Source organism: Heptranchias perlo, chromosome 7, assembly GCF_035084215.1.
Source record: "Heptranchias perlo isolate sHepPer1 chromosome 7, sHepPer1.hap1, whole genome shotgun sequence".
Lineage (NCBI taxonomy): Eukaryota > Metazoa > Chordata > Chondrichthyes > Hexanchiformes > Hexanchidae > Heptranchias > Heptranchias perlo.
The window spans coordinates 84,203,208-84,224,530 of record NC_090331.1 but is presented as its reverse complement, the minus strand read 5'-3'; the positions used below and the strand labels follow the sequence as shown (position 1 = coordinate 84,224,530).

Here is a 21,323-nt window from a genome sequence, read left to right as displayed (position 1 = left end):
GGCTGAATGCCCTTGACTGCTGAAGTGTTCCCCGACTGGGAGGGAACCCTCCTGTCTGGCGATTGTTGTGCGGTGTCCTTTCATCCGTTGTCGCAGTGTCTGCATGGTCTCGCCAATGTACCATGCTCCGGGGCATCCTTTCCTGCAACGTATGAGGTAGACAACGTTGGCCAAGTCACAGGAGTATGAACCATGGTTGGTGGTTGGTGTCCTCTCGTGTGATGGTGGCATCAGTGTCGATGATCTGGCATGTCTTGCAGAGGTTGCCGTGGCATGGTTGTGTGGTGTCGTGGACGCTGTTCTCCTGAGAGCTGGGTAATTTGCTGCGAACGATGGTCTGTTTGAGGTTGGGTGGCTGTTTGAAGGCGAGTAGTGGAGGCGTGGGGATGGCCTTAGCGAGGTGTTCGTCGTCATCGATGACATGTTGAAGGCTGCGGAGAACATGGTGTAGTTTCTCCGCTCCGGGGAAGTACTGGACGGCGAAGGGTACTCTGTTGGTTGCGTCCCGTGTTTGTCTTCTGAGGAGGTCTATGCGATTTTTCGCTGTGGCCTGTCGGAACTGTCGATCGACGAGTCGAGCGTCATATCCCGTTCTTACGAGGGCATCTTTCAGCATCTGTAGGTGTCCATCGTGTTCCTCCTCGTCTGAGCAGATCCTGTGTATTCGCAGGGCCTGTCCATAGGGGATGGCCTCTTTGACGTGGTTAAGGTGGAAGCTGGAAAAGTGGAGCATCGTGAGGTTGTCCGTGGGCTTGCAGTAGAGTGAGGTGCTGAGGTGCTCGTCTTTGATGGAGATTTGTGTGTCCAAGAAAGAAACCGATTCTGAGGAGTGGTCCATGGTGAGTTTGATGGTGGGATGGAACTTGTTGATGTTATCGTGTATCGTAAGAACGGGATATGACACTCGACTCGTCGATCGACAGTTCCGATGGGCCACAGCGAAAAATCGCATAGACCTCCTCAGAAGACAAACACGGGACGCAACCAACAGAGTACCCTTCGTCGTCCAGTACTTTCCCGGAGCGGAGAAACTACACCATGTTCTCCGCAGCCTTCAACATGTCATCGATGACGATGAACACCTCGCTAAGGCCATCCCCACGCCTCCACTACTCGCCTTCAAACAGCCACCCAACCTCAAACAGACCATCGTTCGCAGCAAATTACCCAGCTCTCAGGAGAACAGCGTCCACGGCACCACACAACCCTGCCACGGCAACCTCTGCAAGACATGCCAGATCATCGACACAGATACCACCATCACACGAGAGGACACCACCCACCAGGTACATGGTTCATACTCCTGTGACTCGGCCAACGTTGTCTACCTCATACGTTGCAGGAAAGGATGCCCCGGAGCATGGTGATTTGGCGAGACCATGCAGACACTGCGACAACGGATGAACGGACACCGCACAACAATCGCCAGACAGGAGGGTTCCCTCCCAGTCGGGGAACACTTCAGCAGTCAAGGACATTCAGCCTCCGATCTTCGGGTAAGCGTTCTCCAAGGCGGCCTTCGAGACACACGACAACGCAAAATCGTCGAGCAGAAATTGATAGCCAAGTTCCGCACCCATGAGGACGGCCTCAACCGGGATCTTGGGTTCATGTCACACTACATGTAACCCCACCAAGGGGGGATAAAAAAGTTATCTGTTTTTAATACAACTGGCCATTCTTTGTCTCTCTCTCTCTCTCTGTCTTTGTAATCTGACCGCTTGCGTATTCAGTGGTCTTGGGTGTAATGTTCCCCTGTCTGAACACCATCCATGCAGAGGTGTGATAACGGGCAGTTGGAAAGATTATCTGTAATCACCAGGCATTGTTCTGTGACTATATATGCGGTGCTTTTATGGAAACCTTCACACACCTGACGAAGGAGGAAAGCTCCGAAAGCTTGTGATTTTCAAATAAAACTGTTGGACTATAACCTGGTGTTGTAAGATTCCTTACATTTATAAAAAGTATGTACTGAGTTACACAAAGAGAGAAACTGGGAGATAATTGACTTTTGACAGAAATGTCATGGCTGTTTTCTGTGGTTTTGTTAAATTGATTGTTTGTTACAATTGGTCTGTGCTGACCACCTGGATGCAAAACAGTGGAGGGACAAACATCACATATTGTTACCCTGCCTGAATTTATAATTACCACTGTTATTGCTTCTTTGCCAAATTATTACTGCCCTCTTATTTTCCACAATTATTAGTCAATCTCATGTAGTGTCACACAAAGGGAGTCAATTCCAAGTGTGAATCAGGTAAAATGGAGCAGGGAGGTGGGAGATAAACGGAGGGTGGGAGATAATTGGACCGAGGTATGCAGCTCTAATTCAGTCCCCGTGTTTAAAGTTCTACCTTGTTATATTTCCACTCTAAATTTCTGTGTCCGCATTCATAATAGAAAAGTCGGTTTACCGTGCTGTAATTACACCTTCCTGCGAGTGGTGGCACTACATCACCTCCAATGGCAGGCGATTGTAACAACAATGTGACAAGTTTAGATATGCCATTCCCATTATGAATATGGACATGGTCATTTATGATGGAAAAAGTTAACAGGCAGTACATGTGCATTTATAACTTCCAGTACATTATAGCTTGATCCACCCATATTATTTTTTTCACATTACTCCCCTCTTTATGTTTAGTGCTCCTTGTCATGTTATTGCTGCCCTGTGTAATATTATTGCTCCTCCCCTCCATTGTTACTGCCCTGTGTGGTATTGCTCGTCCCCATCATTGTTGCTGTGTAGTATTAATGCTCCTCTCCTCCATTACATTCCATGTATTGTTGCTCCTTCCCTCCATTGTTACTCCATGTAGTATTATTGCTCCTCCCCTCCATTGTTACTCCATGTAATATTATTGCTCCACCCCTCCGTTTTTAATCTATGTATTATTGCTCCTTTCCTTCACTGTTACTTTCCATGTAATATTATTGCTCCTCCCCTCCATTGTTAGAATCATAGAAAGGTTACAGCATGGAAGGAGGCCATTCGGTCCATTGAGTCCACACCGGCTCTATGCAAAAGCAATCCAACTAGTCCCACTCCCCCGCCCTATTCCCATAGCCCTGCAAATTCTTTACTTTCAAGTACTTATCCAGTTCCCTTTTGAACGCCATGATTGAATCTGTCTCCACCTGTCCAGACCCTTCATGATTTTGAATACCTTTATCAAATCACCTCGCAACGTTCTCTGTTCCAAGGAGAACAACCCCAGCTTCTCCAGTCTATCCACGTGACTAAAGTCTCTCATCCCTGGAATCATTCTAGTAAATCTCTTCTGCACCCTCTCTAAGGCCTTCACATCTTTCCTAAAGTGCGGTGCCCAGAATTGGACACAATACTCCAGTTGTGGCCGAACCAATGTTTTATAAAGGTTCATCATGACTTCCTTGGTTTTATACTCTATGCCTCTATTTATAAAGCCCAGGATTCCATATGCTTTTTTAACCGCTTTCTCAATATGCCCTGCCACCTTCAACAATTTGTGCACATGTCCCCCCAGATCTCTCTGTTTCTGTATCCATTTTAGAATTGTGCCCTTTAGTTTATATCACCTCTCCTAGTTCTTCCTACTGAAACGTATGACTTTGCACTTCTCTGCGTTACATTTCATCTGCCATGTGTCCGCCCATTCCACCAGCCTGTCTATGTCCTCTTGAAGTCTATCACTATCCTCCTCACTGTTCACTACTCTTTCAAGTTTTGAGTCATCTGCAAATTTTGGAATTGTGCCCTGTACAAGTCATTAATATATATCAAGAAAAGTAGTGGTCCCAGCACTGTCCCCTGGGGAACACCTATCTACACCTCCCTTCAGTCCAAAAAACAACCGTTCACCACTACTCTCTGTTTCCTGTCACTTAGCCAATTCTGTATCCATGTTGCTACTGCCCCCGTTATTCCATGGGCCGCAATCTTGATGACAAGCCTACCATGAGGTACTTTATCAGACGCCTTTTGAAAGTCCATATACACCACATCATCTGCACTGCCCTCATCAAAAAACTCTATCAGGTTAGGTGCAGATTTTACTAATACTAATTTCCTTTAATTCCTCCTTCTCTCTAGACCCTTGGTTCCCTAGCATTTCTGGGAAACATAGAAAATAGAGCAGGATTAGGCCATTCGTCCCTTCGAGCCTGCTCCGCCATTCAATATGATCATGTCTGATCCTCTATCTCAATACCATATTCCCGCTCTCTCCCCATTCCCCTTGATGCCCTTTGTGTCTAGAAATCTATCTAGCTCCTTCTTAAATATATTGTGACAGTTGACATAGCAAAATTGAATGGAAAATATTAACATAACAACTTACAATAGTAAATGTTGGCACAAAAGCATGACCACAAGATGTGACAACAGGAAGTAAAGTTTGTGAACAGGAAATGTGCACCCAATGCAAGATTTTAAATAAGAAACTATATTTAAAAATCCAAACAAGTAAAGGGTAAAAAAGGTGTTAAATTTATCATAATTCTTTGATTTTTGAAAGAAATGCTAATGGTGAAACTCCCTCTTTTGAGGGGAATTTCAGTTTATGGGTAATCACTACATATAATCGTAACCAATTAGTTTTTCTAATGTCATCGTTTTCCCTCTTCTTATTTACAAGGTGTGGAGATGCCGGTGATGGACTGGGGTTGACAATTGTAAACAATTTTACAACACCAAGTTATAGTCCAGCAATTTTATTTTAATTTCACATTTACCTGAGGAAGGAGGAAGCCTCCGAAAGCTTGTGAATTTAAAATAAAATTGCTGGACTATAACTTGGTGTTGTAAAATTGTTTACTATTTACAAGGTGCCCAAGTTCATCCATTTTTGTGGAGTGAACGCAGTGGGATTCCCTTGCGGTATGGCCAATCCACAGCATTGATACTAGTGTGTTTGTAATATTTACATTGGTTGACAGAACAATCTCAGGCCTAATTTTTTGTTTGTCTTTTTCACTCCCCATCGGGCATTTGCAATGTTTTAGCAGATTCTCAGAAGAGTCTGGAAAATAAAAATGAAACTAAAATATGGCCAAGCTGTAAACGGTGCACAGAAATTACAAATGTACTATCTATCATAGAGACCAGATGCATATGATTTTATGTAAAGGGGAGTGCATATTACAAGCATTTCATGATCACTGGCAATAGGTACGATATATTGAAATTCCACCAAATGCAGAGCTAGAGTTTTTTTAAAAAGATCATTTTGTTGTCAATTGACTGAATTTTTGAACACAATGTTCATCCAGTCAATACCAATTCCCACAGGTTATAGCCACATCCAGGTTTTTTCATTTGCAGACGAGAAACCAAATGCTGCAGGAAAAAATTTAATGTAATAGTTTAAATAGCAACATTTCCTGTCTAACCTCTCAAAATCAATAGAATTACAAATATTGCAATAATTATCAACATCCCAGAGCCATAGAACATTGGTTGCATACTGAAAGCAATGCTACATTAATTGATGTACAAAACTACAAAAAGTTACAGCATTAAGTGGAAATGTCTGAACACAAAGATTCTATTCTGAAATGGAGAAATCATGCTTATTAAAACACATAGCTTATTAAAACATGCAACAATAGCTATCTGTCCCCATTTCAGCCCTTCTCTTCAGGCATTACCATCATAATATTTATATTACTCCTGTTTTAAGATGTTTAAAGTCAGCAAAAGGAAAAAATGAACTGTTAGAATTGATACTAGGTTTAATTAAATACTGCAGTTTATATACTTAGTATGTATATCTTCAGATGTACAACTACCTGTAGATTGTAATAATATTGTGTCAAACATTTACAAGATATTGGGCTGAATTTTGCTGTAAAAATAACAGCGAGGCTAACAGCACACCCTGCAGCCATGTCTCCGTAATCGCAATTATATCATATCCGTTTACATTTATTTGCGCTGTTAATTCGTCTACCTTATTACGAATGCTTCGTGCATTCAGATACAGTGCCTTTAGATTTGTCTTTTTAACATTTTTAGACATCTTAACATTTTTTTGTACTATGGCCCTATTTGTCTTATTACCCGGACCCTATTTGTTAGTACGCTCCGTCCCTTCCTGACACAATCTGGTTATCCTTACCCCAATCACTTTCCTGCACTGCTTCTTTGTCTTTTCCCTTTAGCATTCTAGATTTCTCTCCACTGGGACCCTCCCACCCCCTTATTTAGTTTAAAGCCCTATCTACCTCCCCAGTTATTCGATTCGCTAGAACTCTGGTCCCAGCATGGTTCAGGTGTAGTCCGTCCCAACAGAACAGCTCTCTCTTTCCCCAGTACTGGTACCAATTTTTAGCCCATCCAATATCTCAACTACCTAGTTTAGTACCTCAGCCATGCCCTCTGCCTCCATGAGTAGATCTCCTTTATGGTCCCTAACCGGCCACACCCCTCCTATTACTACCCGTTTACTGTTTACAGGCCTATAGAAGACTTTTCAATTCCCTTTTATGTTGGTCGCCAGTCTATTCTCATACTCTCTCTTTGCCCCTCTTATTTCCTTTTTCACTTCCCCTCTGAACTTTCTATATTCAGCCTGGTTTTCACCTGTGTTATCAACCTGATATCTGTCATACACCCCTCTTTTCCGCCTCATCTAACTCTATCTCTTTTGTCATCCAGGGAGCTCCGGCTTTAGTTGCCCTACCTTTCTCCCTCGTGGGAATGTACCTTGACTGTACTTGAATCATCTTCTCTTTAAAGGCCGCCCACTGTTCAATTACAGTTTTGCCTGCCAATCTTTGATTCCAATTTACCCGGGCCAGATCTGTTCTCATCACAATGAAATTGGCCCTCCTCCAATTGAGTATTTTTACTCTGGAGTGGTCCGTGTCCTTTTCCATAGCTATTCTAAACCTTATGATACTATGATCGCTGCTCCCTAAATGCTCCCCCACTGACACTTGCTCCACTTGGCCCGCCGCATTCCCTAGAACCAAGACCAGCAATGCCTCCTTCGGCTGGAAACGTACTGGTCAAGAAAGTTATCCTGCACATATTTCAAAAATTTCTCCCCCTCTTTGCCCCTTATTATTATCGCAGTCTATAGTAGGATAGTTTAAACCCCCCGTTATCACTTCTCTATAGCTTTTTCATCTCTCTAATTTCCCTGCAAATTTGTTCCTCTATATCCTTCCCACTAGTTGGTGGCCTATAGAATACATCCAGTAGTGTAATGACAACTCCATTGTTTCTTAACTCGAACCAAATAGATTCTGTCCATGACACCTCCAGGGCACCCTCTCTCTTCAGCACTGCAATATTCCCCTTAATCAATACTGCCACCACCCCCCACCCCCCCTCCCACTTTTCTTTCCTTCCCTATCCTTCCTGAACACCTTGTATCCAGGAATATTTAGAACCCAATCCTGCCCTTTTTTGAGCCAGGTCTCCGTTATCACCACGACATCGTATTCCCATGTGGCTGCTTACTCCTGCAGCTCTCCAACCTTGTTTACCATGCTTCATGCGTTTACACAAATGCACTGTAAACCAGTCTTAGACCTTCTCGTACTCTCTCTTAGTCTGATCCCACCTAATACCGTACTATTTCTTGCTCTAGTGCTATCTTTCTCTCCCGATCCTTTGTGCCCCCTTGTCTCTCCTTTCCAATGCCAGCCCCTGGTGTCCATCCCCCTGCCAAATTAGTTTAAACCCCCTCCCCGCAAGGACATTGGTCCCAGCTCCATTGAGGTGCAACCCATCCAGCCTGAAGAGATCCCACCTCCCCCAGAAATGGTCTCAATGCCCCAGGAATCTAAAGCCCTCCCTCCTGCACCATCTCTCCAGCTACGCATTCATCTGCTCTATCCTTCTATTTCTATACTCACTAGCACGTGGCACCGGGAGTAATCCGGAGATTACCACCATTGAGGACCTGCTTATTAATCTCTTTCCTAACTCCTTAAAATCTGCCTGCAGGACCTCAACCCTTTCTACCTATGTCGTTGGTACCAATATGGATCACAACCTCTGGCTGTTCACCCTCCCCCTTCAGAATGTTCTGCAGCTGCTCAGTGATATCCTTGACCCTGGCACCAGGGAGGCCATATATCATCCTGGAATCATGTCTGCAGTTGCAGAAACGCCTGTCTGCTCCCCTAACTATAGAATTCCCTATCACTATTGCTCTCCTGACCTTTCTCCTCCCCCCCCTGCACAGCTGAGCCACCCATGATGCAGTGGACTTGGCTCCGCAGAGAAACCCTCTTCCTCACCAGTATTCAGAACTGAATACTGGTTAGGGGCGAGATACCCTCAAGGGACTCCTGCACTACCTGCCTGGTTCTCCTTGTCTGCCTGGTGGTCACCCAGTCCCTCTCTGCCTGCACCCTCTTAAGCTGTGGGGTGACCACCTCTTGAAACGTGTTATCCACGGAGCTGTCAGCCTCACAGATGCACTATAAATAACCAATTGAATAAAAACTTTTTAAAAATTAATTATCATTGGATCACCGGAGCGGATAAAGAGCGAGGTAAGAAAACCTAGGGAAGGAGCTGATTGGTTGTTAGCTGGTGAGTGTTCTTTTTAAGGCTTAATTGAGGTTGCACCTCAATGGAGCTGGGACCAATGTCCTTGCGGGGAGGGGGTTTAAACTAATTTGGCAGGGGGATGGACACCAGGAGCTGCTCATGCACCAAAACCTGGAGCTCGAGCTCCTCCGGCCGATAACACTTCCTGCACCTGTGGTTGTCCACGGCACAGGAAGCATCCTGGAGTTCCCACATGGCACAGGCCTTGCATTCCACGGGGCTGAGCTGCCCTGCCATGCTAAGTTTAACTAAACTTAGCAAAAATAAATTAAGCCTTAAAAAGAACACTCACCAGCTAACAACCAATCAGCTCCTTCCCTAGGTTTTCTTACCTCGCTCTTTATCCGCTCCGGTGATCCAATGATAATTAATTTTTTTAAGTTTTTATTCAATTGGTTATTTATAGTTTAAGTTATTAAATTTAATGTTACTCTCCCGTGTAGTATTATTGCTCCTCCCCTCCATTGTTACTCCGTGTAATATTATTGCTCCTTCTCTCCATTGTTACTCCGTGTAATATTATTGCTCCTCCTTTCCATTGTTACTCTGTATATTACTCCTCCTCTCCATTCTTACTCCGTGTAATATTATTGCTCCTCCTCTCCATTCTTACTTCGTATATTATTACTCCTCCTCTCGTCTTACTCCGTATATTATTACTCCTCCTCTCCATTCTTACTCCGTATATTATTACTCTTTCTCTCCATTCTTACTCCGTATATTACTACTCCTCTCCATTCTTACTCCGTATATTATTACTCCTCCTCTCCATTCTTACTCCGTATATTACTACTCCTCTCCATTCTTACTCCGTATATTATTACTCCTCCTCTCCATTCTTACTCCGTATATTATTACTCCTCCTCTCCATTCTTACTCCGTATATTACTCCTCCTCTCCATTCTTACTCCGTATATTATTACTCCTCCTCTCCATTCTTACTCCGTATATTACTCCTCCTCTCCATTATTATTTTGTGTGATATTAATGCTCCACCTCTCCATTCTTACTCCGTATATTATTGCTCCTCTTCTCCATTGTTACTCCGTGTAATATTATTGCTCCTCCTCTCCATTCTTACTCCACCTCTCCATTCTTACTCCGTGTAATATTATTGCTCCTCCTCTCCATTGTTACTCCGTATATTTTTGCTCCTCCTCTCCTTTGTGACTCCGTATAATATTACTCCTCCTCTCCATTCTTACTCCATATATTATTACTCCTTGAGATATTATTGCTCCTTCTCTCCATTCTTACTCCATATTATTGCTCCTCCTCTCCATTGTTACTCTGTATATTATTGCTCCTACTCTCCATTATTACTCCATGATATTATTGCTCCTCCTCTCCATTCTTACTCTGTATATTATTGCTCCTCCTCTCCATTCTTACTCCGTATTTTATTATTACTCCTCTCCTTTCTTACTCTGTATTGTATTATTACTCCTCCTCTCCATTATTACTCCGTGTAATATTACTCCTCCTCTCCATTCTTACTCTGTATTGTACTATTACTCCTCCTCTCCTTTGTTACTCCATATATTACTACTCCTCCTCCATTCTTACTCCGTATATTACTCCTCCTCTCCATTATTACTGATATTATTGCTCCTCCTCTCTATTCTTACTCCGTATATTATTGCTCCTCCTCTCCATTCTTACTCCGTATATTATTGCTCCTCCTCTCCATTCTTACTCCGTGTATTATTGCTCCTCCTCTCCATTCTTACTCCGTATATTATTGCGCCTCCTCTCCATTCTTACTCCGTATATTATTACTCCTCCTCTCCATTCTTACTCCATGTGATATTATTGCTCCTCCTCTCCATTCTTACTCCATATTATTGCTCCTCCTCTCCATTGTTACTCCGTATATTATTGCTCCTACTCTCCATTATTACTCTGTGATATTATTGCTCCTCCTCTCCATTCTTACTCCGTATATTATTGCTCCTCCTCTCCATACTTACTCCGTATTGTATTACTCCTCTTTCTTACTCCGTATTGTATTATTCTTCCTCTCCTTTCTTACTCCGTGTAATATTATTACTCCTCCTCTCCATTCTTACTCCGTATTGTACTATTACTCCTCCTCTCCTTTGTTACTCCGTATATTATTACTCCTCCTCTCCATTCTTAATCCGTATATTATTATTACTCCTCCTCTTCATTATTACTCCATGTGATATTATTGCTCCTCCTCTCCATTCTTACTCCGTGTAATAATATTGCTCTTCCTCTCCATTCTTACTCCGTATATTATTGCTCCTCCTCTCCATTGTTACTCCGTGTAATATTATTGCTCCTCCTCTCCATTGTTACTCCATATTATTACTCCTCTCCATTATTACTCCATATTATTACTCCTCTCCATTATTACTCCATATTATTACTCCTCTCCATTATTACTCCATGTGATATTATTGCTCCTCCTTTCCATTGTTACTCCGTATAATATTATTGCTCCTCCTCTCCATTCTTACTCCGTGTAATATGATTGTTCCTCCTCTCCATTGTTGCTCCGTATATTATTGCTCCTCCTCTCCTTTGTTGCTCCGTATATTATTGCTCCTCCTCTCCATTGTTACTCCGTATATTATTGCTCCTCCTCTCCATTCTTACTCCGTGTAATATTATTGCTCCTCCTCTCCATTCTTACTCCGTGTAATATTATTGTTCCTCCTCTCCATTCTTACTCCGTGTAATATTATTGCTCCTCCTCGCCATTCTTACTCCGTGTAATATTATTGCTCCTCCTCTCCATTCTTACTCCGCGTAATATTATTGCTCCTCCTCTCCATTCTTACTCCGTGTAATATTATTGCTCCTCCTCTCCATTCTTACTCCGTGTAATATTATTGCTCCTCCTCTCCATTCTTACTCCGTGTAATATTATTGCTCCTCCTCTCCATTCTTACTCCATATTATTACTCCTCTCCATTCTTACTCCATATTATTACTCATCTCCATTATTACTCCATATTATTACTCCTCTCCGTTATTACTCCATATTATTACTCCTCTCCGTTATTACTCCATGTTATTACTCCATATTATTACTCTCTATTATTACTCCGTGTGATATTATTGCTCCTCCTCGCCATCCTTACTCCGTATATTATTGCTCCTCCTCTCCATCCTTACTCCGTGTAATATTATTGCTCCTCTCCATTCTTACTCCATATGTTATTACTCCTCGTGATATTATTGCTCCTCCTCTCCATTCTTACTCCATATTATTGCTCCTCTTCTTCATTCTTACTCCGTATTGTATTATTACTCCTCCTCTCCTTTCTTACTCCGTATTGTATTATTACTCCTCCTCTCCTTTCTTACTCCGTATTGTATTCTTACTCCGTATATTATTGCTCCTCCTCTCCATCCTTACTCCGTGTAATATTATTACTCCTCCTCTCCATTGTTACTCCGTGTTGTATTATTGTTTCTCTCTCCCCTCCCCCACCCCGCCGTTACCTGCGCTGTTGAGCCGCGGACACGTCCCTGACGGCGGTCTGCCCGGGGCTGAAGGCTCCCCCATCTCCCGCAGGCTCAGCACTACCGGGCGGCCCAAGGCCCAGGAGACACAAGAGCCAGAATCGGCGGAAGAACAACAAAGTCAGCGGCGCAAACCCGGCCATAACGGTCAGTCGGAGGGGCTCGGGCGGTGCGCCGCTAATCACCGTCCCCCCGCCCCGGGGGGTTCCAGCGCTAATCCGGAAGAGGAAGCGGCTGTGGTGTGTCGGTGTAATCGGTCCTCTTTGTGGCGTAGTAACGGATCGCGCAGGCGGAGATGGCAGGAACGGCGCTGAAGCGGCTGATGGCCGAGTACAAGCGTGAGTAGATAAGGGGAAGAGTGAGCGGGAGGACGGCGCCGGCGAGGGCGAGGTACACACACAGAGGCCGCGGCTTGAGTGAGCCCGGCCCCCGGGCGGGAAAGGGCCTCAGCAGCGGGCTGGCCTTGCAACCTGGGGCGAGATATTGGGGGCAGGGCCCAGATTCCCGAGCCCGCCTTCATGTATTGGACACTGTATTGTACCAGTGAGCCGAGTGATGGGGAAGCTGGGGTGGAAAACAATGTCCATTTTAAAAAACATCTTCAGAAATGAGGTTAAATCGGCGGCCGCTCCAAGAAATGGAGGCTCCCCCGCCCCAGACACAGCCAGGCTCCGAGAGAAATCAGAGCTCACTGACTGAGGGGGGAGGGGGGGATGGATGGATGGAGGGAGGGGAGGGGGGGGGATGGATGGATGGAGGGAGGGGAGGGGGGGGGATGGATGGATGGAGGGAGGGGAGGGGGGGGGTGGATGGATGGAGGGAGGGGAGGGGGGGGGGTGGATGGATGGAGGGAGGGGAGGGGGGGGGGGTGGATGGATGGAGGGAGGGGAGGGGGGGATGGATGGAGGGAGGGGAGGGGGGGATGGATGGAGGGAGGGGAGGGGGGGATGGATGGATGGAGGGGAGGGGGGGATGGATGGATGGAGGGGAGGGGGGGATGGATGGATGGAGGGGAGGGGGGGATGGATGGATGGGGGGAGGGGGGGATGGATGGATGGAGGGGGGGATGGATGGAGGGAGGGGAGGGGGGGATGGATGGATGGATGGAGGGGGGGATGGATGGATGGAGGGAGGGGAGGGGGGGATGGATGGAGGGAGGGAGGGGAGGGGGGGATGGATGGATGGAGGGGGGGATGGATGGATGGAGGGAGGGAGGGGAGGGGGGGATGGATGGATGGAGGGAGGGAGGGGAGGGGGGGATGGATGGATGGAGGGAGGGAGGGGAGGGGGGGATGGATGGATGGAGGGGGGGATGGATGGATGGAGGGGGGGATGGATGGATGGAGGGGGGGATGGATGGAGGGAGGGAGGGGAGGGGGGGATGGATGGATGGATGGAGGGAGGGAGGGGAGGGGGGGATGGATGGATGGAGGGGGGGATGGATGGATGGAGGGGGGGATGGATGGAGGGGGGGATGGATGGATGGAGGGGGGGATGGATGGATGGAGGGGGGGATGGATGGATGGAGGGGGGGGAGGGGGGGATGGATGGATGGAGGGGGGGATGGATGGAGGGAGGGGAGGGGGGGATGGATGGAGGGAGGGGAGGGGGGGATGGATGGATGGAGGGAGGGAGGGGAGGGGGGGATGGATGGATGGAGGGGGGGATGGATGGATGGAGGGGGGGATGGATGGATGGAGGGAGGGAGGGGGGGATGGATGGATGGAGGGGGGGATGGATGGAGGGGGGGATGGATGGATGGAGGGGAGGGGGGGATGGATGGATGGAGGGAGGGAGGGGAGGGGGGGATGGATGGATGGAGGGGGGGATGGATGGATGGAGGGGGGGGAGGGGGGGATGGATGGATGGAGGGAGGGAGGGGGGGAGGGGGGGATGGATGGATGGAGGGGGGGAGGGGGGGATGGATGGATGGAGGGAGGGAGGGGAGGGGGGGATGGAGGGAGGGAGGGGAGGGGGGGATGGAGGGAGGGGAGGGGGGGATGGATGGATGGAGGGGAGGGGGGGGATGGATGGATGGGAGGGGAGGGGGGGATGGATGGATGGGAGGGGAGGGGGGGATGGATGGATGGAGGGAGGGGAGGGGGGGATGGATGGATGGAGGGAGGGGAGGGGGGGATGGATGGAGGGAGGGGAGGGGGGGATGGATGGAGGGAGGGGAGGGGGGGATGGATGGAGGGAGGGAGGGGAGGGGGGGATGGATGGAGGGAGGGAGGGGAGGGGGGGATGGATGGAGGGAGGGAGGGGAGGGGGGGATGGATGGAGGGAGGGAGGGGAGGGGGGGATGGAGGGAGGGAGGGGAGGGGGGGATGGATGGATGGATGGGAGGGGGGGATGGATGGATGGATGGGAGGGGAGGGGGGGATGGATGGATGGATGGGAGGGGAGGGGGGGATGGATGGATGGATGGGAGGGGAGGGGGGGATGGATGGATGGATGGGAGGGGAGGGGGGGGGGATGGATGGATGGGAGGGGAGGGGGGGGGGGATGGATGGATGGGAGGGGAGGGGGGGATGGATGGATGGGAGGGGAGGGGGGGATGGGAGGGGGGGAGCAACTTCCAACTCTTTGGATGCCTGCTAACATTCCATTAGCCTTTTTAATTACTATAATTAAAATATTGGAGAGACTAGGTCTTAACTGAAGCACTTAAAGCAGACTGAAGCATCACTTGGTTTTAAAAACTTTGGAGCTGTTTTGCTTACAGCAGAAAGCAATAACTTTAAAAAGCACAGACTCTTAGGAGAAGTCTTGGCTTCAACGCAAGTCAAATACCACAGTGAATTTTGCAAGGATGAATTTTATTAGTTTACTCAACATGTCACACGTACGCCACCATTTAACTGTCAACGGCTATATCCTAACACAATACAAATAGTCATATGCTGGAAGATGTGAAAATCACTTCCCAATATATAATTAAAAAAAATGAGTGGCAGCAATTCAGCCGAGTGCCTCTGATGATATAAGAAACTCGAGCAAAGAATAAGTGATTCAAACCGTGAGGTTGAATTAGGTGCAGCAATGGGGTGGCCGTAGTGTCTTTCTGGAAGAATGAATTACGATGGGCCAAATGTCCTTCAGAGTATTTCGATGACAGTGTTGTCTCTGACCTACACGGCTCAATGCTTGGAGGGCTGAATTTACCCGTGTGGTTATACTTAGGCCCCTGCAAAACTTTCATCGTTTGTGGAAGAGTCTCAGTGCCTTCAGGTGAACTGCGGTCTCCAAAATCAAATTTAAAAGTTACCCAAGTGAGGAATTACAGTCAACTGCAGACGAACCTCCCAACTGATCTATGCAGAATTCCAACAAAGCCTTTTTGACGCGCTACTGCTCTATGGAGTTCCTTATCCAAATATCATAGAATCACACCGCATAAAGGGAAACCATTCGGCCCATCGTGCCTGTACTGGCTCTTAGAAAGAGCTATCCAGTTAGTCCCACTCCCCTACTCTTTCCCCAAGAGCACTGCAATTTTTTTCTTTTCAAGTATTTATCCCATTCCCTTTTAGAAATTACTATTGAATCTTCTTCCACCGCCCTTTCAGGCAATGCATTCCAGATCATTACAACTTGCTGAGTTTAAAAAAAAGTTCAGTAACAATCCTTTTTTTTACTGTTGGTCTCTGAAGAGTCAGCTCTTCTCACAAGACAGCAGTGTGTTGTGGAATTCTTTTGCCTCTGTGTATTAGGTTGATTTGCTCAAATCTATGAATCAAAGATGTAAAAACTGACTGGCTGGTTTGAATCCTGACGAGTTTACTTTTTGAACAAAAAACCCAGCAAACTGTTTTTGTGTGAATCTGGTTGGATTACTGAACGGTTGTTACTCCTCGTGATGCAGTGCTCAGATAGTTAGGATCATGGTGTCTCATGCAAAGTGATGGAAACCACTGACTATCTACTGGTGAGATGTCTATTATTAAAGAGGGGGAAGCTAATCAGCAGTGCGCCTATTGATTTTTCTGGCAAGAGTATGGAATCTTTCATTTTTCTCTAGTTCTCCAGAACATACGCCATTTTGCAGCTGATCTGCTCTAATGCCTTCGCTAATCCTGTTCAGAGCTGCCTGTCTATCAGGACCCTTTTTTAAGAGGGAGGCCACCTCAATAAAAGGGACCACTGATGACTAGATTCCCATCAAATGACAGTTGAGATATGCTGTCCTCTTGGGTGCAATGTTTTTAATTTGCAGAAAATGAAAACCTTTTGTAATCATTAGAACTCATTTTGTTATTGTAAAAAAGAAACACTATAGCCATGGGAATCAGGACATACAAAGTGCATTTCCTGGGAACACTTGTAGCATGGTTAGGGTGCATTTACACTACAGTTGTAATGCAGAATGAAACCACTTTGCACCAGTGTACAGTTGTAGTGTAAATCTGCAGTCAGGACCTGACCTGACACCAGACTGAAGTAGAGTGACACTTCTCTAGAGGAAGGAAGCTTGTTCCACTTTGTTCTTGAGTCAGTTCAGATCTTTACTCTACATTTGCACTCCACAAGTTCAGTGTCCCTGCAAAGTGGAAACTGCTTCGTAGCAATGTTAAACATGTTGTATAAATGGACCCAGAATTTCTCCTTCAATGAAAAACAGGAGCATGCTTGATTTCTCTGAAATTATTGATGTGCTACATTACAACATCATGGCTTGAAAGTTGCACTCTCATTAGGGGCTCATTAGTAACGGAGAACAAAATTTAAAAAAATAACAAAGGGAATAGGAGAATGAAGACCCTTAGCCGTAAAAAGTGACCCCTTTATTCAGAATGGATTACTTTCAGAAATTCACATGGTAAATGTAAAAGTGAGCCCTCATTCTGTGTGTATCACAACTCATTCAGAACAGAATAAGATGTACTGTAACAGTGTGTTATGGGTGGTACGTCTGAAACTGAGTACATTTCTTGTCGCCTACAGGGAAACTCCACAGCCACATTCCTACAGAATCCTCACAATCTGTGTGGGGTGCTTCCTCGGGAATGAAAATCTCTTAATCATGCTTGTTCCTCGAGGAAGTAACAACAGCCCCCTTCCCAGTGAAAGAAAGAAAGACTTGCATTTATATAACACCTTTCATGACCTCAGGATGTCCCAAAGCGCTTTACAGCCAATGAAGTACCTTTGAAGAGTAGTCGTCATTGTAATGTAGGAAAAGTGGCAGCCAATTTGCGCACAGTAATGAGATAATGACCGGTTGAGGAATAAATATTGGCCAGGACACTGGGGAGAACGCCCCTGCTCTTCCAATAGTGCCATGGGATTTTTACATCCACCTGAGAGGGCAGCTGGGGCCTCGGTTTAACATCTCAACACTGGGAATGTCAGCCTGGATTATGTGGTCAAGACTCTGGAGTGGGACTTGAACCCACAAATTTCTGACTCAGAGGTGAGAGTGCTACCCACTGAGCCACGGCTGACAGCCAGTAATGACTGTTAATCAAATATAATTCGATTTGTAAATACTCAAAAGGCAAATCTGATGAATCATTCCAATGTTGATAATGATTCTGTCTCTTAATGTACAGCAAGCAGTATGGAAGGATGTGGATTTCCATGTTTGTTTCCTGGGAGTGTCATCCTTCAAAATCCCAGCACCCTGCATTAAAGGTTAAATTTGAGCTTTTCAAATGCATCAAAATCTGAATCTCCAGCCAGGTGGCGCATAAGTTTCATCTAACACGTCATTGGAACTCTGCAATTTTGTTGTGTTTCAGTGAGCACTTTTTTTTTCCCTGTTCCAATACCACCTTGATTGGAGAATGGCACTGTTAATCACTAGTAAGATGGCACGCTTTGGGAACTCAAGGCAGTGGCAGGCAGCCTCTTGGAGAGGATCGCGCCTCTTGAGGTTCTAGTGCGCTCTGTAGTCTTCTGAGTTATCCGGTCAGATTTGGTATGATTGCAGCGAAAACCACTTTGCATCAGTGCAGAAATGGCACTGTAACTGGTCTGTAGTAATCCATCTTACTACTTGTGCAACTAGCAGTCCTGAGAGAGTTTACTCTAGTTATTGAGTCATTGACAATCGGTAGAATATAATGAATCACGTGGATAGATTGTGGGTAAGTTTGTATGAAGGGTGAAATGAGAAATGGGAAATCCTATGTTGTAGTAATGGCTTTCTGCCACTGGAGGGTACTGCTGTATTATCTTGTGGTTTATCAAGTCAGTGCTGCAACTGATGTAAATCATCTTTGCATGTTCCAGCAGCCTGGTTATTCAAATTTTACTTGAGATATATTGTACTAATATATAAGCCTAACTAAGCTCCTCATTCAATCCCACCAACACTCCTTAATTGTCCAGTAAAGATTATAGTGAACTGATGGGACTGTGAGAAAAGGAACATAGGAACAGGAGTGGGCCATTCAGCTCCTTGAGCTTGTTCTGCCATTCAGTTAGATCATGGCTGATCTGTATCTTAACTCCATTTACCCATCTTGGTTTCATAACTGTTAATACCCTTACCTAACAAAAATCTTACCAATCTCAGTTTTCAAATTTTAAATTGACCCCCAGCCTCAACAGCTTTTTGGGGAGAGAGTTCCAGATTTCCACTACCCTTTGTGTGAAGAAGTGTTTCCTGACATCACCCCTGAACAGCCTAGCTCTAATTTTAAGGTTATGCCCCCTTGTTCAGGACTCTCCCACCAGAGGAAAAAGTTCTCTCTATCTACCCTGTCAAATGCTTTAGTCACCTTAAACACCTAAATTAGATCACCCCTTAACCATCTATACTCAAGGGAATACAAGCCTAGTCTATCAGCCTGTCCTCAGTATTTAACCCATTTAGAGAGTAATATGTTGTCTCTTCCCTCTCCACTTCCCCATCCCTACCCTCTCTGTTGCGGAGGCTGAAATTTGGGTAAATGGTGAATGTCACTATCTGTCCCTTTTTAAAGTTTTCTTTCCTGTTTTCGTTCGTCCTCTTGTAAAGGACGCTGACTCATGTTGGGGGGCCATTTTCATGGGTGCTGGCAGTCTCCCTGGTCAATTGCCCAGATGGCTAGTTTTCATGTGTGAGCCTAGAATGTGACCATCAGCTGACTATTTAATCATGGGAGGGGGGTATTATAACAGCCTGTTTCAGTCCATGCCTGATATCCCCTTATCAAAAAACAAAGTTGAAGTTGTATACATTTTTGTGACTTGTTTTTTAATCTGATAGATTGTGTGACTGTGGTTAGATTGAATGTTCTGATGTGTTTTACCTTGGATCCTAGTGCTGATAGCGACGACTGTGCCCCATGCTTTAATCTAGCTGAGGCTGTCTACAAGCATAACATGCACTGGAATATTCCTCCTGCTTTTCGGCAGAATGACCATTTCTTAGAATGTGGGCTGTGTTGAACATTGGAATGACCAAAACCATCTTATGGGGCTACCTCCCCTGTATCCTTTTCTCAGTCTCCATCCCCCTTCCTCAGACAGAACTCGATGCCAAGTAACATCGGTGCTCTGAGCTGCCATCCCGTTTCTGACCCAGTGCAAAGACTGGTAATTTGTCTACCCCCCCCCCGCCGCCCCCCCCCAAAACCGATGCTGAAACCCTTAGTTGGTCTTTCATCACTTCCAGACTCGATTGCTCCAATGCCTAAATGTTTGGACTCTTGAGCTGCACAAACTCCACTTTCCACACCCTGTTTTGCATCAAGTCCCACTCACCCATCACCCTGTCCCTACCGACTGGCTCCTGTCCTCCTCCACCACATTGAGTTCAAAATGCTCATCTTTGTTTTCAAATCCCTCTGTACCCTATCTCCTTCAGCTGTACCTTTCCTGCACCCTTCAATCTTCTGACTGGCTTCCTCTGCTTTTCCTCCTCCCTCTGCTCCACCAGCTTTCAACTGTCTCAGCCCCACTCTAGGAAAATTCCTCCGAAAGCCTTTCCATTCCTTTCCTCACCTTTAAAAGCTTCTTGGAAACCTATTGTTCTGATCATGCTTTTAGTCACCTCTTGTACTGCTGCTCGGTATCCATTTTTATCCCCGAATGTGATTTTTAACTGACTATTGTAGGTGCAATAATACCGTTCTCTCATGTTGCATTTGTAAACTGAGACCGGACTGGCCAACTGGGATTGGGGCAAGTGGTTAGTATCAGTATCTGATCCCCAATTTTGTTTAATTGATGACTGTGGGAATGGGGCAAAAGTGGAGGGGGCTTCAGAGCTATAGAGCCTGACCATGTGGGGGCTCAGAATTTACATTTTGACATTAACTCAGGATTAACTCAGGACCCAGGATGCTTCTATCTGTAACTCCGAGTGTTGAATTCAGCACTGATAGAATTGAGTTCATGCCTTCCCCCTAACCACTTTACTGCTTAAACAAAAATATTTGGGGAGAGAGAAAGAGGGTGAAACTTGGGGATGGGGTTAAATTATTCATAATGGTTGCTGCTATCCTTTATTTGTAACATAACTTCTCTAAGATGGGCACTGATTGTGAAGCACATTCTTTAAGATGACCAAACCTAAATATTTTTAATTGGGTGTTGAATGAAGGAATGTCCCAATTTAGGATTCATTCAAAAAATGGATCCTAGCCTTTTTTTTGAAGGGACCGGAATCGCTCATTTTCCTGGTTCCGCAAGGTGCCCAGTTACTGGACAAATTGCTGCTCTCTGTGTGAGGCTCAATGTAGGTAGGCTGTTCAACTATGGGGGGCATCAAAGCCAAGTATGATCACGTCTGCACCTAACATCCGTGTTGGTTTGTCATGTGCTGGTTACTGATTGATAAAGAACATCTTCAACAAGCACAGCTCTGCTTTGGTGATCACTTACTGTTGTATAATTAAGCCACACTTTGACTACTTAGATAGTGCTGCAAGTCAAGGGCCAACCATAACAACCATAAGTATATAATAGTTTGCACTTACACTTCCAGGAGGGATTAGGAATCATGGCTGACCACATGCTGGTAACAGTGACTTCAATTAAAGTGTTTGCCCACCCATACCTCAGATGAGATCAGCTATCTCAGCACAGACCTGGGATTTGGACCCAGGACCTTCTGAACCGAATAATTCCACACCATGCATTGCATTTACTCGCTATAAGTATTGTACTTTTTCAAATGAACACTTGAGGCTAAATCAGTACTAGGACCTTAGTTGATGCTACAAGGAAAGTTAATTGTCAACTTAGTTCAGTGGGAATCAGAAGATTATGGGTTCAAGCCCCACTCCATGACTTAAGCACAAAATTACATAGAATCTACAGCACAGAAACAGGCCATTTG

General features: G+C 45.7%; 2 protein-coding genes across 2 annotated transcripts in view; one reads left to right on the top strand and one right to left on the bottom strand.

Moving 5' to 3' along the window:
- The window catches only part of pofut2 (protein O-fucosyltransferase 2), a 40,352-nt gene extending 28,077 nt beyond the window's left edge, over nucleotides 1-12,275 (bottom strand). The window contains exon 1 of the mRNA XM_067988000.1: nucleotides 12,032-12,275. Within this exon, the coding sequence (XP_067844101.1) occupies nucleotides 12,032-12,195 (164 nt within the window). The 5' untranslated portion in view covers nucleotides 12,196-12,275. The remainder of the gene's footprint in view (nucleotides 1-12,031) is intronic.
- ube2g2 (ubiquitin-conjugating enzyme E2G 2 (UBC7 homolog, yeast)) overlaps nucleotides 12,150-21,323 on the top strand; it is a 58,774-nt gene continuing 49,600 nt past the window's right edge. The window contains exon 1 of the mRNA XM_067988001.1: nucleotides 12,150-12,390. Coding sequence (XP_067844102.1) covers nucleotides 12,348-12,390 — 43 coding nt within the window. The 5' untranslated portion in view covers nucleotides 12,150-12,347. The remainder of the gene's footprint in view (nucleotides 12,391-21,323) is intronic.